The sequence below is a fragment of the Nuphar pumila genome, chromosome 7 (genome assembly GCF_984573655.1).
Source record: "Nuphar pumila chromosome 7, dmNupPumi1.hap1.1, whole genome shotgun sequence".
NCBI classification, from domain to species: Eukaryota; Viridiplantae; Streptophyta; class Magnoliopsida; order Nymphaeales; family Nymphaeaceae; genus Nuphar; species Nuphar pumila.
In genome coordinates, this window is record NC_143255.1 from 37,648,233 (window position 1) to 37,663,157 (window position 14,925).

At 35.6% G+C, this 14,925-nt stretch overlaps 2 protein-coding genes across 2 annotated transcripts; both read left to right on the forward strand.

The window, feature by feature from the left end:
• LOC149831956 (uncharacterized) lies at positions 1-2,855 on the forward strand. The gene is made up of 5 exons (XM_090013124.1): positions 1-564; positions 667-824; positions 1,356-1,413; positions 1,931-1,969; positions 2,133-2,855. Exons 1-5 carry the CDS (start codon positions 1-3, stop codon positions 2,559-2,561), a joined length of 1,248 nt encoding a protein of 415 aa, XP_089869250.1. The 3' UTR covers positions 2,562-2,855.
• Positions 2,856-13,382: 10,527 nt separating this feature from the next.
• LOC149831957 (transcription factor MYB53-like) lies at positions 13,383-14,679 on the forward strand. Its single transcript, XM_090012318.1, has 3 exons — positions 13,383-13,515; positions 13,694-13,823; positions 13,986-14,679. The coding sequence occupies exons 1-3, from the start codon at positions 13,383-13,385 to the stop codon at positions 14,677-14,679; spliced, it is 957 nt and encodes a 318-aa protein (XP_089868444.1).
• The last annotated feature ends 246 nt before the right edge of the window (positions 14,680-14,925 follow it).

The following is a 14,925-nucleotide window of genomic DNA, read 5'->3' on the forward strand; positions in this document are numbered from 1 at the left end:
ATGGATCTCTTCGGCGGTGCCAAGGCGGTCCGCCTGCGAAGCCACACTAACAGGCTCCTCTCCGGCGACGGCGACGCGCGAACCGTCTGCCTGTCGAGCAATCCCGACGCGAAGAGCTCCGTGTGGGAGGTGGTCTACTGCGTGTCGCCCGACAAGAGCAGGTCTGTCCTGAGACTGAAGAGCAGGCTGGGCGCCTTCGTCTGCGCGTCCGAGACGCCGTTGATCCTCCTGGGGATCAACGGCGGCAGGGTGGTGCAGCGCCGGTCGGTGTCGCCCGACGACGGTTCGTCTGCGGATTGGGAGCCGGTCAGGGACGGGTTCCAGGTGAAGCTCATGAACAGAAAGAGCGGCGGGTTCCTGCGCGCCCACGGAGGGCCACCGCCCTGGAGGAACATGGTCACCCACGACCTCCTGAGCGGCGGCCTCGCCGTGCATGACTGCTTCCTGTGGGAAGTAGAAGCGGCTGAACCCGATTCTCCTTCGCCTCTGTTCAGAGTCTTCACGTCCCTCACTTCCACTTTGGACGACGATGCACGCTGCTCCAGTGATAGTGAAGACGGCAAGGTCTGCAAATTTCCCCTCTTCTTTTGGTGTTTGTGCTGGCTCGCGCCCACGCACACATGAACACTTTTGCTCTTATTGGTACTGTCGAGGGTAACATAATAGATAAAGTGTGCCCATAGGGCTCAGATCATAAATCACCAAAGTTTCAATAGATCAACGGCTGCCAGCGTCGCTGATGATGGTGACGCCTTGTGGGCCATTGGGGAGGGCCTACGCTTGCTTGCTTGCACAATCAGCGGTGGTGATGAGGGGAAGGAATGGTAATTGGTAACAATATTGCTGAAACAGGAAAGTCCTGTGATTTGGGGTATCACCGAGCCGTTCTTCTGAAGTCGCATTGGGAATAGGATCAAGTGATTAGGGACTCATCCACTATGTCATCGCTTATTTTCATACCCCTCTTTAATCTGAAGATGCAAGTTGTTTTGAACAAATTAATCTGACCCTATAATTAGATTCTAATGATGGATTTAATAATAATCAATCCTTAGATCTTTCAACAAAAAGTATGATTTTTAAGTAGCAAAATTTTGTGTTTTGTCAACCATTGATTTTCGAAAAATCCTGCACACAAGTCGAAATTCTGTGATTTAAGTGTCGATCTTCACTAAATGAATGATATAAATCACATTTGTAAAGTCTGATTTGCAATCACCCTGGTATCACACAAGAGAGATCCAAAAATAATAACCAATCATGATCGATGGTTCCCCTCTTAATGATTATATTATAAGCAGTTGATATTGGTAGTCTATTTAATGAACAATATGTTTTTCATGAATTGAGATCAGGTGCAATGTGATTACACACTTTAAGTGTTCCGCTGCACCTGATCACCCACCATCTGCTGTTGGGCCTCACAGCTGAGGGGTTGTAGTCCAAAGATGGTTGGGTGATCAGGTGCTGCCGCTGAAAGTGTGCAATTACATTGTACCTGATCCACCCTCTCGCTTTACATTATGATTTGTTTTATATTTAGACTTTTTTCCATATTGCTAAAAATTAACGGCTTGCAATTCACCAAAATTTTATAATAGGAAAGATTATGTTTTTGTGTTGAAACAACTTGATCCAAAGCATGTTTTTAGTTAAAAAAAAAAACATACCTAAAGGCTAAAGCTTCTGAAAACCCTCATTAAGCAGATATCATCTAGATAATCGATGTTGATCGTTGATTTTGGTTCTTTCTTGGTTGGACGGTGTGTGCGGCACGAGTGCATGTAGACTCACATGTGCAAGCAGGTGAATGATACAACATAGTTGCCAAATTATCATGTTTATTTGTTTGGAGAAGTGCTTTTATCAAGAAAATATGTTTTCATTAGATGCTTAAAATGTGTTACTAACATTCTCCTTTTGGTTGCAGAGCATTTCTTCTTCTAGGAGTTCAACAGTGGATTCAGAGGTAAGTGTTATTGTTTCCAGTTGGAGTAAAAACTTTTTATCATCATATAACATTGTGCAGTATTTCTTTTAAAGGTCATGTCACCTTTCAAATGCATGCATTATTTTCGGTATGTGGGGACAAAAGAATCCATCTTCACAGTAATTCACCTTGTATTGTGCAGTCGCTTGATTCAATCTTAAGTTCCATGAGAGAATCTAATGAGAGGGCTATATTCTATGCTGTCATTGAGGATGAAGGTGATGAAGAAGATAACATGCAATGGTCATCCATTCCATTCCAAGGAAATGATCTGCAGATCTTGACAGAGAAGTTGGAGGAGGCATCAGGACTTCGCAATCTCGTCGTTTGTGGGAAATATTCGTTTGGTGGGAAAGTTTATCCTTTGCATCTGCTACTACCCCCTGGGAATCTGCCCATTAGGGTTGTTTTAGTCAAAACATCACCAAAATGGCAGGCTCCCGTTGCTTCTATGGAGATGGCCTGTTTGGATTCACAGAAGTGGGAAAACCTTGCAACAACAAAGAATGAAGATTTGATGGGAGGGGACAAAATGAAAGTTGGAGAAAGCAATGCTTGCTTCAATGAATGAGATGTATCCCAAGAGTTTCTTAACTAACGAGTTCTTGTCACATGGTTAACATGTAAACTTGGCAAATCTCTTCGGTTCTCTCAGGATTTCTGGAGTCTTCTGGAACAAACAAGGGCTTTAAGTCAAAGTCCATGACGTCCTTTTTGCCCAAGTGAGATAAAGTGTGCTCATGTTTACGTTGGAAGTTTTTGCCCTTTTCAAAGATGACCATCTCTTAGATGAGGTTGCCAACTAATGAGGGTTGGTTCACTTAATATTTGGTAGCATTTATCCAATGAATGTTTATTGATCAAGATTTCATGATTGTGTACTTAGTTTTCAATATAGCTTATTCATCAAATAATTATCCTATTTGAGCCCATCACATGGTAACCCAAAATGTTTTTATGTATATTATGATGAAACATCAAACTAGCATTTCCATTAATTTGAGATCATCATATAAAAAAAAAACTGAGATTTTTTTTTCTTGATCAGCTGCCAAACAATAAATCTATTCCATCATCTCAAACTTGAATTATGGGGAATGCTGAAATACATGTTTCGAACTGTGGTCTTCCATGTCATGGTAACAAACGATGGTTGCTCATGAAGGAGAGCTCCCGTGAGGAAAAAAAAAACCATGGTGGTGACTTGATAAAGTTAAAAGAGAAGTTCCCATAAAGTGCTATATTTTACTTTAAAAGATATAAAGTGCTATATTTTACTTTAAAAGATAAACCTTTTCCTCCATAAAGGACTAAGTGTAACTTATAGGGCCCATGCAAATGGATAGCAACATATTCCCTCATAGTCTTCCTTCAATCATGGGCCACAAGAGGTACGGCAATGAAAGTTTTGGGCATGTTTGCTATTCATCTATTTGCTTGCCTTAGACCCTTGTCGACTTTGCTTGCCTTTGAAGCTAACCAATTATAAGTTTCATATTTTATTTCAGATTTAAAACATTATTGTAAATGTAAAAGTTAACAGTAAAGAAATAAATGAACACTAAGAGCAATGAAATGAAAGATTTGCTGGGTGCAATATGGAATGTGTAATGTGGACGCTACACACCACATCAATGCAATTAACGCATTGCAAAAGAAATGACGTTAGGAAAACAAACCGAAAGAAAACAAATATCTCACTGAGGAATGAAATGTGTCGCTGAAGCCTCCATTCACAAACTCATAACCAGGAGAACAAGAACAATAGATGTTATGTCTCGACACATTTAGTCTTATGGGGCTTGGCTCAAGAACAATATCAAATTTTATACTAGTTATAGTAAGATGAGTGGCATCATTCTAATTGAAATGACTAAAATACCATTAAAAAGTATGACATTTTTCAAAATTCATAATCGCTTTTAGGGTAAATCGACCACTGTTTTGGACAAAAGTAAAAAATTAAACTTTATGTTCCCAAGACATAAATGTGTTTCAGGAAGCCATAGCTTTTAATAGTCTTTTGGTCAATTCAGATGTTTGAGAGCTGCAAATGTTAACATAATAACTCATAAGCTTTTATCTACAAAATAGGCATGGTGCTAAATGAAACATGCTATTGGATTTTGGGTATTTTTCTCAAAATTTTGACCCCATAGATGTGTTCAGCACGGATGATTTATGAGAAATCAATAATTGGATCATGCATTTTGGATAGAAAAAATGGTATTTGGGGCTTCAAAAATTTATGAAAATTGTGGGACTTTGATTTTTTAAACCTTATAAAAGCCTATCCATGCTTCATAATCAAATACTCCAAGAAGTGATTCCTATAAAAACAAGCATATAGATCACATTTGTATGATCATAATTTTGATAATTTTGAAAATCTATTAGCATGTTTCATTTAGCACCATTTCCATTTTGTAGGTTTTCACTATATATATATCATCAAGCCACAAGTTTCAACGTGGTTTTTCACTTTACTGCAAATTTGAAAGAAGTATCTATTAGTGTGTAAAGTTTTCTACAACCGACTGTCATGGAAAAATAAGTCAAATTTCATGAATGAATAAAACATGTGATTACAACAGGTGCTAAAGTCCAGATCCAAAACTTTATCGAAAATTTTGAAAGATTTTTTTTTAAATACAAACAAAGCAGAATAACATATTTGAAAACCGATGCAACTTTGAGCAGGTTATAATAATACAACTACACACACCACTGGGTTTAAAGAAGTTAATTGAAAGAATTAATGCAAACTAATACTCAACTAAATTTAGAATTTACATATCTTAACAAAATCTAACTTAATTAAAAATATATAAAAAAGAAGCTGGATTCCCTGAGAAAGTAGAACGATGATGATTCGTTTGACGCAGTTGAGCAACCCGCCATCACACCAGCTTTTGCACTATCTAAAAAATATTAAAGTAGGGGGCATTAATCAACAACCTCGATAGGATACACCAATACACATAAACATGGATATAACTCAAACACAAGAGATAAGCATTGATATATCTTTAGATAAACAACTAAAACATATAACACAATATATCAAGTTAAACAAAATTTACACATTTACAATCAATCATGCCTTCAGTCAAATTTCAGAACAACTTAAACCCTACAAACATGTATGAATTATAGTAATGCTAGTGATTCAATACTTAATATTTTGTTTATCTTTTTTAGCCCTGAAGGATACATACTTAGGGTTCCTAACTCCGATTCAACCAATCCAATGGGGTGTCTATTATGCCTTGTAATTTATTAATCCCACTAACTAGAAGAATCTGCCAATTCCTTTCAAAATTTTCCACTAGAGCGGTCTGTGATCAATAGAACTCCTAATGGTCTATACAAAATCAATTTCTGTTCTACAGAGATTCAGAACATACTAACTAGGCCACATGGTAATTCAGCCCCCTTATGATCGATGACTGAAGACTAACAAAAACATGTAGCTCACCAAAGCAACAAACGGTCCACCGATCGGGTGTACCACCACCCTCTCCAAGATGGCCTTGAGTTTGAATGGATTATTAGGTATTATTTAACATTAAGTTTATAAATTAATTTTAAGTGCTTTTAGCACACAGGCTCACTAGCCCAAGCTCCACTCGGGGAGATTTCATAACATAAGGTTTTTTCTTAACCCATTCAAACTGCTCACAGTACAAACCCCATCTCTGGGTAACCTTGAGGACGGCCTCCTTGAGGCAATTATGTGCATAACTTTTTAAGTCTTTTTTTTCCTTGGTGCTCCACAAATATCCATGGGTTCCACCGAACTCAAGCTCACTCAAAAGCCATGTTATGCTCATATCACATATCCATTGTCATCATGCATATATTATATTACATGCTCACATGCTTAATAAAGAATGTATGCATAATTCATTCATAATTATGCACATTCAACAAAATAACATGTGCATTCTTTTCTTTCTCAATGATCATGCCTCATGATTGCATGATGCACATTATCATATATGACATATATTTTCTTAACATCCATGATTCAACATGAAAACCATTCAATTAACTTGCATATCATATCACAAATGAGGTTTTAGGCATCACTTATTATGTTTAGCAATGTAGGAAACAACTAGGCATTAACATATGTTAATTGTGTAATTTGGATCCCTATTTACCTGATTTTAAGAAATCACCGAAATCACAAAAATAATTTTTGTCTCCAAAATTTAACTGGAGCTGCCCTAATATGTCAAGAACAAACCACCAAAATTTTATCACCAAACTCGTTCTACATAAATCCATGAAAATTCGATCTGTAAGAAAGCTCTATCTAGAAAAATTATTAGACAGATTCTATAAACTGTAGAAATTTTTTCTAACTTTAAGAATTTCTTGGGACTTACTGTGAACACTTTTGACAAAACCCTTTTTACATAGTCTTCTACTATGCCTTGGTTTTCACCCAGCTTTTACACAAATTAATTTGAGTCATGTTGTATAGGTTTCTATAATTTTCAAAATGACAGGTTAAAATAGTATTGCAACTAGGATAGAAACATTGTGCTCTATTGCAACAATCATTTCACCCTCACAACTGACTCAAATTAGACCAAATAAGATTCTAAAATCAAACCCCAGATGTGTAGATCATCTCAATATTTATATTTTTATTTTTCAGACTCATATTATAAGAGAAACAATTTTTTTTTTAGAAACTAGTTAGATTAAAAATGAAAACACATGACAGTGATTTTAAAAACTCACAATACATTCAATAATCAAGATCAATGATGATATCAATATATGACCAACTATAATTGCAGATAATTTAAACATATGTATCGTATATTACAATAATTATTTAGGCTTTTTCATGATAGAAACAATTATAACATCAACATGCATCACCCCTAAATCATGGTTCAATCATGGATCTATCCGAATAGACATGCATTTATCCAAATAGACATGTATCTATCCATTAATCATATAAAAACCAATCAAGGCATCAAATCATGGTTTTATAGATGTACTAACATGCTAATTAATAATTGCAACACAAAATTAACTAATTAACATGCTAATACTAACTTATTTCTAGCATACAATCCAAAAGCTCCAACTGATTTTGCCTAAATCCCTTTATAAAATACTATACTTGATTTAAACCAAGATTCAAGCCTAAATAGATTTTATAACTTATGAATCATGCTTGTAACACATAAACCCATCATTCATACATTAAATATGCTAGAAATAATTGAGGTTCAATACTCAATCATAGATCTAATCCCTTCAAAACCGATTTTTGCTTAAAGGCTTGAAAACTTATTTTTTTATCAAACCAATTTTTAAAAATCGAATATGGTGATATGATTTCACCAAAGCTGATTTTAAAAACCAAAACAATATCCATTTTGGTTGTTCCAAGGTCTGATCCACCCTTGGTTTAGATCATGGAATAACCCTTATGCATATTCCATGCATTTAGATCGACCCATGTCGTTTGATGCACCTAACTTGTTTGGTTCTCGGTTGTAAATTCTTTCAGTTTTTTACTTCAAAATTGAATGCACCTCTAAAACATCACCAGCTTCAAGGTGAAATCACCAATGGTTGTTGGACCAACCTCTACACAATAGAAAGAAGAAGAAAAGAAAGAAAAAAAGAGAGAATTCCAAGGGGCTTGATTTTGCCAACTTGTAAAAAAAAGAAGAAAGTGAGGGGCGCCCCCCTTAGGTCCCCTATTTGGTTGGAAAGGGTTTCTAAAACCATTTATTTTCTTGTTCAATCACTATAGAAAGAGGGTGGGTCGTCCCCCCTTTCCTATATTTTTTTCTAATTCAAAACATCTCACACAAAGCTTTCAAAAGTATCTATTTACTAATTTTTCCCTTTGACTTTCATTCTTTTCTTCTTTCTATTTTCTTTCTTTATTATTGGTAAGTTTTGAATGAAATCTCCAGCCAAGGGGGTGTGGGCCCACCTAGGGGACATCCCACCCTCTTGGATTAACTTGCTACTTTAATTTAATTAATGTATTTTGTAAATTTTAAGAAAATCAATAATTTCTAAATTGGATCTTGGATCCATTTCAAACCTTGGATTTTATACCAAATCTTAATCCAATAAATTTTCAAACCCAATATGGATCTAACCCCACAAACTAAATCCAAATCCATTTGTAAGTAAATTCAAATTCAAATCCTATTTAAATTCTAATTTACATGAATTTAACCCTGAGTTAATTTTTAAATCTCATTTTAACTTTAGTTAAAATTTCAATTTAACTGAGATTAACTTTTAAATTAATATAGCCAATTAATTCTAATCTTAATGCATAATTGAATGAATAAAAACTATTAAATGAGACATAAAAATCATCTTTATTTATTAAAATTATTACAAAAAATTATGGGTACTACAATGTCCACTCAAAACCATTTAATTTTTAGGACTAAATTGTTCAACAAACTCTCATTTACATCAATTTTGAGCTCACATGCTCCTAATATCTGAGAAGAAACTAATCTACATATTATTAGTTAATACTTTGGATATGCTTGCATTTTTTTGAGTGAACCTCTAATCTTGGCAATCCTAATTTTTTTTATTGAAGATTAAATCAATCCAATTTAAACTTAATGCAGGCAAGCAGTGGGGGCCATATACTACAAGAGAGCATACATTGCAAAGGCTCATCCAAAGACCATGAGAAGCATGCCTATGTAATTATAATCCTTTATTGTTTGTGTAGCATTAACAACTCATGTTTTGATCTAGAGCTATAAAAGGCTCAAGTTGGCCTTTAAAATTTAAATAATAGGCCATAAGTGCAGTCAGGGTTCAAGATAGCACCGGTCAATTTCATATGGATTCTTTTTTCAGTTCTTTGATCAAATGTTTTTTTATGAGGTGGCTAAAACAAAATTGATCACACTCGGCCTTCTCACATCTTTCTCTTTCAGAGAGTCACCTTTCAAACAAAAGGCTTGTGCCCCAAGGGGGGTTGGCGTAGTGGGTGGGGCTTTGACTGCTAGATGGGAAGTCAAGGTTCGATTCTCATGGGTGTCACCCCTCTGCGTAAGCAAATGTGTAGCATAGGCCCTGAGGGTAGGGGTCCTAGCCTCAGAGTTTTATGCTACTGGCATGATGACTGTAGGTATGGCAAGCTAAGCCAGTGTGACTAGTTCTTCATGCCGGGTGTGGTATTTTTGGGTTATAAATTAAAAAAAAAATGAAAGGCTTGTGCTTACTCGTTGAAAATGAACTAGATAGGTTGCTTATCCACTTGCTCTAAGGAAAGGAAGCCATTTGATGAGAATGGTTCCAACTTCTTACCTATAGGTGAAAAATGTTTTTCGAAAGAATAGACAAAAAGCTAATAGTGAAACCATACAGTTCTATCAAATTGATAGATGAGAGAAGGATGAGATGTAAAGAAAAGTTATGGTTATTAATGACAAACTCTATTACTCATATGTACCTGTAAACATTTCTATCTTCTAAAGAGTTTTGAATTCTTCAGAAAGTTCACACATAAGTATCTCTATCTTTAAGTTGTCTTTCTATCTTGAAAAGGTCTAAGAGTGAAAGAAAAGAAAGGGTTAGAGGTGTTTGATTTTCAAGTAGCATTTTGTTTGAAATTGATTATGAGAATAAGGGAGAGCACCAACATTAGAAATTTTCAGTACTTGAGGAATGCAAAATGTGATTGAAAAGGAAACCATGTTGCTCATTTCCCATTTTATCCACATAGATATTGATGGTTTTTAGTAAAACTATGGAAAACCATGATAGATTCATTTCAAACAAGGAAAATCATAATTCTATGATTATGTGAAACCAGTATGACTGAAGCAACAAGGTGAAATTGTCAACTTAAGAACTTCAAGTGATTTTTTTCGGATAGGCATGCTGGGTTTAGGCAAAATCCTATTAGTTGATCAATTGAGAATAAAATCTATTTTATGTTAGAGTCATTAGAAACAAGGTTGTTTGTATTGTGCTCTATCGTATGATATGGTACGATACATATCATTACTTTTAGGATTTATGATACAATATACACTTTTATCGCGATATGGGTGTATATCATATCATACACTATGTATCATACAATATAAGGTGTATCGTACAATACACCTTCAACACACTTTAAAAAGGCCATTTTTTTAATTTTAGGTTTTAAATACTTTTTGAGGGCCAACTTCTTCATTTGTCTAGAGGCCATTAGAAGTACATTTTAATTGTTTTTCACCCAAAAAAGTGGGTTAAAATAAAAAAATGCATTTCTATCATTTTTTCACTCAAGAAAATGGGTTAAGATAAAAAAATATTTATTATGAGTAAAATTACAATGCTACTCTCCGAAAAAAATTTGCCTCAAGGGCGCTGCCCCTCTACAACATCCCGCCAACTTACCATGAAGTTGGATCCATAAAAGTTAAATATTTATTTATATCAAGGTAGAAATCAGGCTCCACACTCCTCCAATAAATATGGCATTAGATGACCTGGCATGACAATGAGGCACTCAAGTAATGAGTGAAAACCGATTGAAAATGTAATGCAACTATTATCATAATATTTTTGTTTATGTAGTATGAAAGTATGAGTCTTGTGGCATGTTCTTAATTGCAAGATATTTAATATTTTTCATTGTTCTTGTAAGATAGTTGATATTTGATGATGTCTTATGCAGCTCATAAATACATAAATGCTTCATATGTGATTTTAAGGTTGTATTTTGTGTAATTTATCATTATTTCATATGCTATGATTTTTTTTAGATTTTTACTATTTTTTATGTTTTTTTAATTTTTATTAAAAATTTATGATATGTTTATGACACGATACAATATGATATGATACAACGTTACTACTGACCCAACGGATATGGGCAATGATACACTACTTACGACCTTGCATAGAAACCAATTGGAGGTTTGCCCTTCCAAATACAAGATCTACAAATGCTAACTAGGATAAATTAACTTTTTAGCTCCATAGTTACAACTTTTATCAACCAAATATAAATTTAATCTATAAAATTGAAACATCATCACATTTGGTGAGATGCTCCATGCCCCTCCAATACATACGAACCACAGGCATTGGTGTTTGAACACACTGGCAAAAAAATAAGATTTTGGGAAAATTGAGATCCCAAGCCTATAGGCATGTTCTCAAGATCACTATCTTTAGAACTTCAATTGCCTCATTTCAGAATTTTCAAAGACGCAAACTGAGTTTGTGTACAACTGAGTTCTCATTATACAACTAGGCTTAGACCTCAAGAGTGTCACTACTTCGCAAGAACAAGTGACCTTTTCCACACATGAACTTACAAGCCAAACAAGAGCAAAAAAGAATAGAAAATAAAAAAGGTTTGAGAATAAGAAAAATATGATTATTCAAAAGGACAAAGCTGGAAGGGTTTTAATAGGCTTAGGAAGGTTAAAAATGATTTATATGATAAATGAGATTAAATGACCAAAAATCCAACATTTAAAAAATTAGACAAAAATGACTATGAACGGTCACTTGCATTTGACTAATGGTCAAAGACCACTAAACCCACTCAACAGCCACAAAACCCCATAAACACTATTTAAATGCTCTAAAATGGGTCAAATCAAACAAGAAATCAAAAGTTAAAGTTGACTCAGTCAAAAGGTCAAGATGTACTTGGTGCAAGAAATCAAAAGTTAAAGTTAACTCGGTCAAAAGGTCAAGATGTACTTGGTGCAGTCAAACCAAACCAATGCATATTTGAATGTGCCTCATGCAAAATGCAAAGTATGACATGAGTTACAATGGGTCTCAAGCGCCCTTGTGGACGTGCATGTTTGCAAGCGACCCTTAGACACAAGGGTTTCCAAAGTATAAAGATACAGAAAAACAACTTTATTTAAACCACAAACTATTTTCAAAGGTATTTTGGTGAGAAGCAACAAATGCACCAAAACATTATAAAGGATATATACTTTTCCATAATACAAAATAATATATTTTGAAACTTTCTCAATAATTGGTTCGTAAACAAAACTGGCAGCAATAGAGTTAAAGTAGATTCAGGCATTCTTTTTTTCTTTGGTCGTTTTAGTCGAAACAATTTGACCTTCATTAAAATGTGATGAGAACATGAACATGAATCTCTCTAACTATTGCTTCTCTCCTCGTACTATTTAAATGGGTAGACAAAAAAAGCCTATCCTCTTATCATTTCAACTTATCGAGGATGAGCCTTATGTTATAGTGGTTCCCCGAATAAACCTTGTGCGATGACTACTAGATACTAGCTTACCCTGGAATCCCCTGCCTTCTTTACTAAATATTGAAGAATAGGTATCTCTTAGAAAGCCATAATTGATTCAAGAGATTCATAATACCAGCCAGCCTATGAATCAAGTACTTAAGAAACTTCTTCCCAGCACAAATATGATGAATTATTCCCAACAATTATCAAGCAATCTCATGGGGTTCCCTTCTAGATGACTCAAGCATGACGTGAAAACGATCAAATTCATCTTAAGCCATCAACCCCATTCTTTAGCATACCTTTGTGATCTATTAATTTGATAATAATATATATATATATATATATATATATATATATATATATATATATATATATATATATATATATATATATATAGAGAGAGAGAGAGAGAGAGAGAGAGAGAGAGAGAGACGTTATTGAAGAGGACATGGCACATGAATATGGTGAATTTTGTGGCACAATGCAAGGTGAATTTTGTGAGAAATTCCAACATGCAAGATGATGATGAAGATGATGCTGGTGAAGCATCACATCATGCCACGCGTATTATCATGTTCGTCTCCGTTTGCTGTCTACCCACAAGCTTGGTTGGCTCTTATCCCTTTAACCCCAACAATTACAGAGCCCAAACGGTACATTTCCCTCCAAAGAAATGAGCCACTGCAACATCAGACTCCTGTCCCTCTCACATTACCAGTTTTTACTGCTTGTGTGGGCCACTGAATAAATGAAATGGATCACAAAATCAGCATTTGTTGACAAAAAATAAAAGAAAGAAAAAGGGATAATTACTAAATGTTCAATGATGCAAAATGGGAAAACAACCCTTTAAAACCTGACTTCACCCCCCTCCCGCCTCAGAAAGGGTCCTGCTATTTCAGACTCAGCTTTGCCTTCACACCTTCATTAGTCATCCTCAGGCAGCTAGCACCCTCATTGAATTTAAAGGGTTCCCACTTCTTCTGATAGGTCTAGCTTTGTGCTTTTGCTATTGCCCAGAAGCTGATCTGCTCTGATCAAGAACTCCACTTTACCTCCTCTTGCCTTTCTTGTGTTAGGCAATTTCAGGAAGGTTTTAATTCTGGTGAGAATACTGCAACTGGGAAGGAAGGGAGTATGGGCCACCATTCTTGCTGCAGTAAACAGAAGGTTAGGAGAGGACTCTGGTCGCCTGAAGAAGATGAGAAGCTTATTAATTACATCACCAACTATGGCCACGGTTGCTGGAGTTCTGTACCAAGACAAGCAGGTGCAAGACTCTCTCTCTCTGACCTATAGATCTTTCAATATTCTGAAGTTTATTTCATTTTCTCTACTTAATACTCTCTCTCTCTCTTTCTGTGAAACCTATAGAACTTTAATTTAATAGCTCTCCCAGATTCGCTTATTTTCTTTGTTTCACGCTTTCTTGTGTGGACATGTGACAGACCTTCAAAGATGTGGCAAGAGTTGCAGGTTAAGATGGATTAATTACCTCAGGCCTGATCTGAAAAGAGGAAACTTCTCTCCCCAGGAAGAGTCTCTTATCATTCAGCTCCATGCAACACATGGAAATAGGTTGCTCCTCATATGGTTTACAAACTTCATCTATTCTTTCGATTTTACTATTTTTTTACAGAGGATATTTTACTATCATTTTCATGTTGTGGTTGTCTTTGGCATGTTTCTGTTACTAGTACGTTCAAGAATCAGATCACTTGTTATTTTTTGATCCCACAGATGGGCTCAGATAGCAAGGCATCTGCCTGGAAGAACAGACAACGAGGTGAAGAACTTCTGGAACTCTTGCATAAAGAAGAAGCTGGTCACTGGTGCTACAGGTCCAACGCAAAATGATAAATCAAATTCTAATGAGATTCCATCCATGAATATGAACTCCTTGAGTCCCATCATTCCTTTTCAAGATCAGACTTCTCTTCCTGGAGCACATTTCTCAGAACAATCCCTGAATCAAGTTCTTGTTGGTCATGAAGTTTTTAAGGAAAATGGGACCAACCAAGCTACAGAATGGACAGTAGCACCATCAGAATGGTCTTTCCATTATCAAAATCACCTGCCAAACATCTATAATGTTGGTGGATTTCAATCATACTACCTTCAAGACAACAATTCAGAGATCATTGGTGCTTCTTTTGATCAGTCATGCTGTTCATCTGATTCCATCTTGATGCCAAATCCATGTAACATGGATGAATATGGCACACCAACAACTCAAAATGAAAGTATTAATCATGACATATCCAATGCTTCATATTTCACATCCACCTCATACCATGATGCCCATGAACCAAATGTGGCCATCGATGGCATGCTATGTCTTGATGACCCCACCATGACTTCATCACCATCTTCTCTACCTGAAAATCTTCACGTGAGTGCCAGCTTTCCTTCAAACTGGGAACTTAGATATTAACGGATGTTGTTATTTTCATAGACTTCTATCTATTTTCAGCTAAAGGTTGAGTTTTATTAAAAGTTATATCTGGTGAAAGAAGAGTATTTCATCATGGCACATATTAGGAAGGAGAATTAATTGGCCATGAAGGTGAACTGCATTGAATGTTACTCAAAGTTGAAATTGTAGCAGTTTCACGTGGGAATGATTGCAAGCATGGTAATGAGCTACAGTATGCTAACGATTACAACCTTAGGATGAATG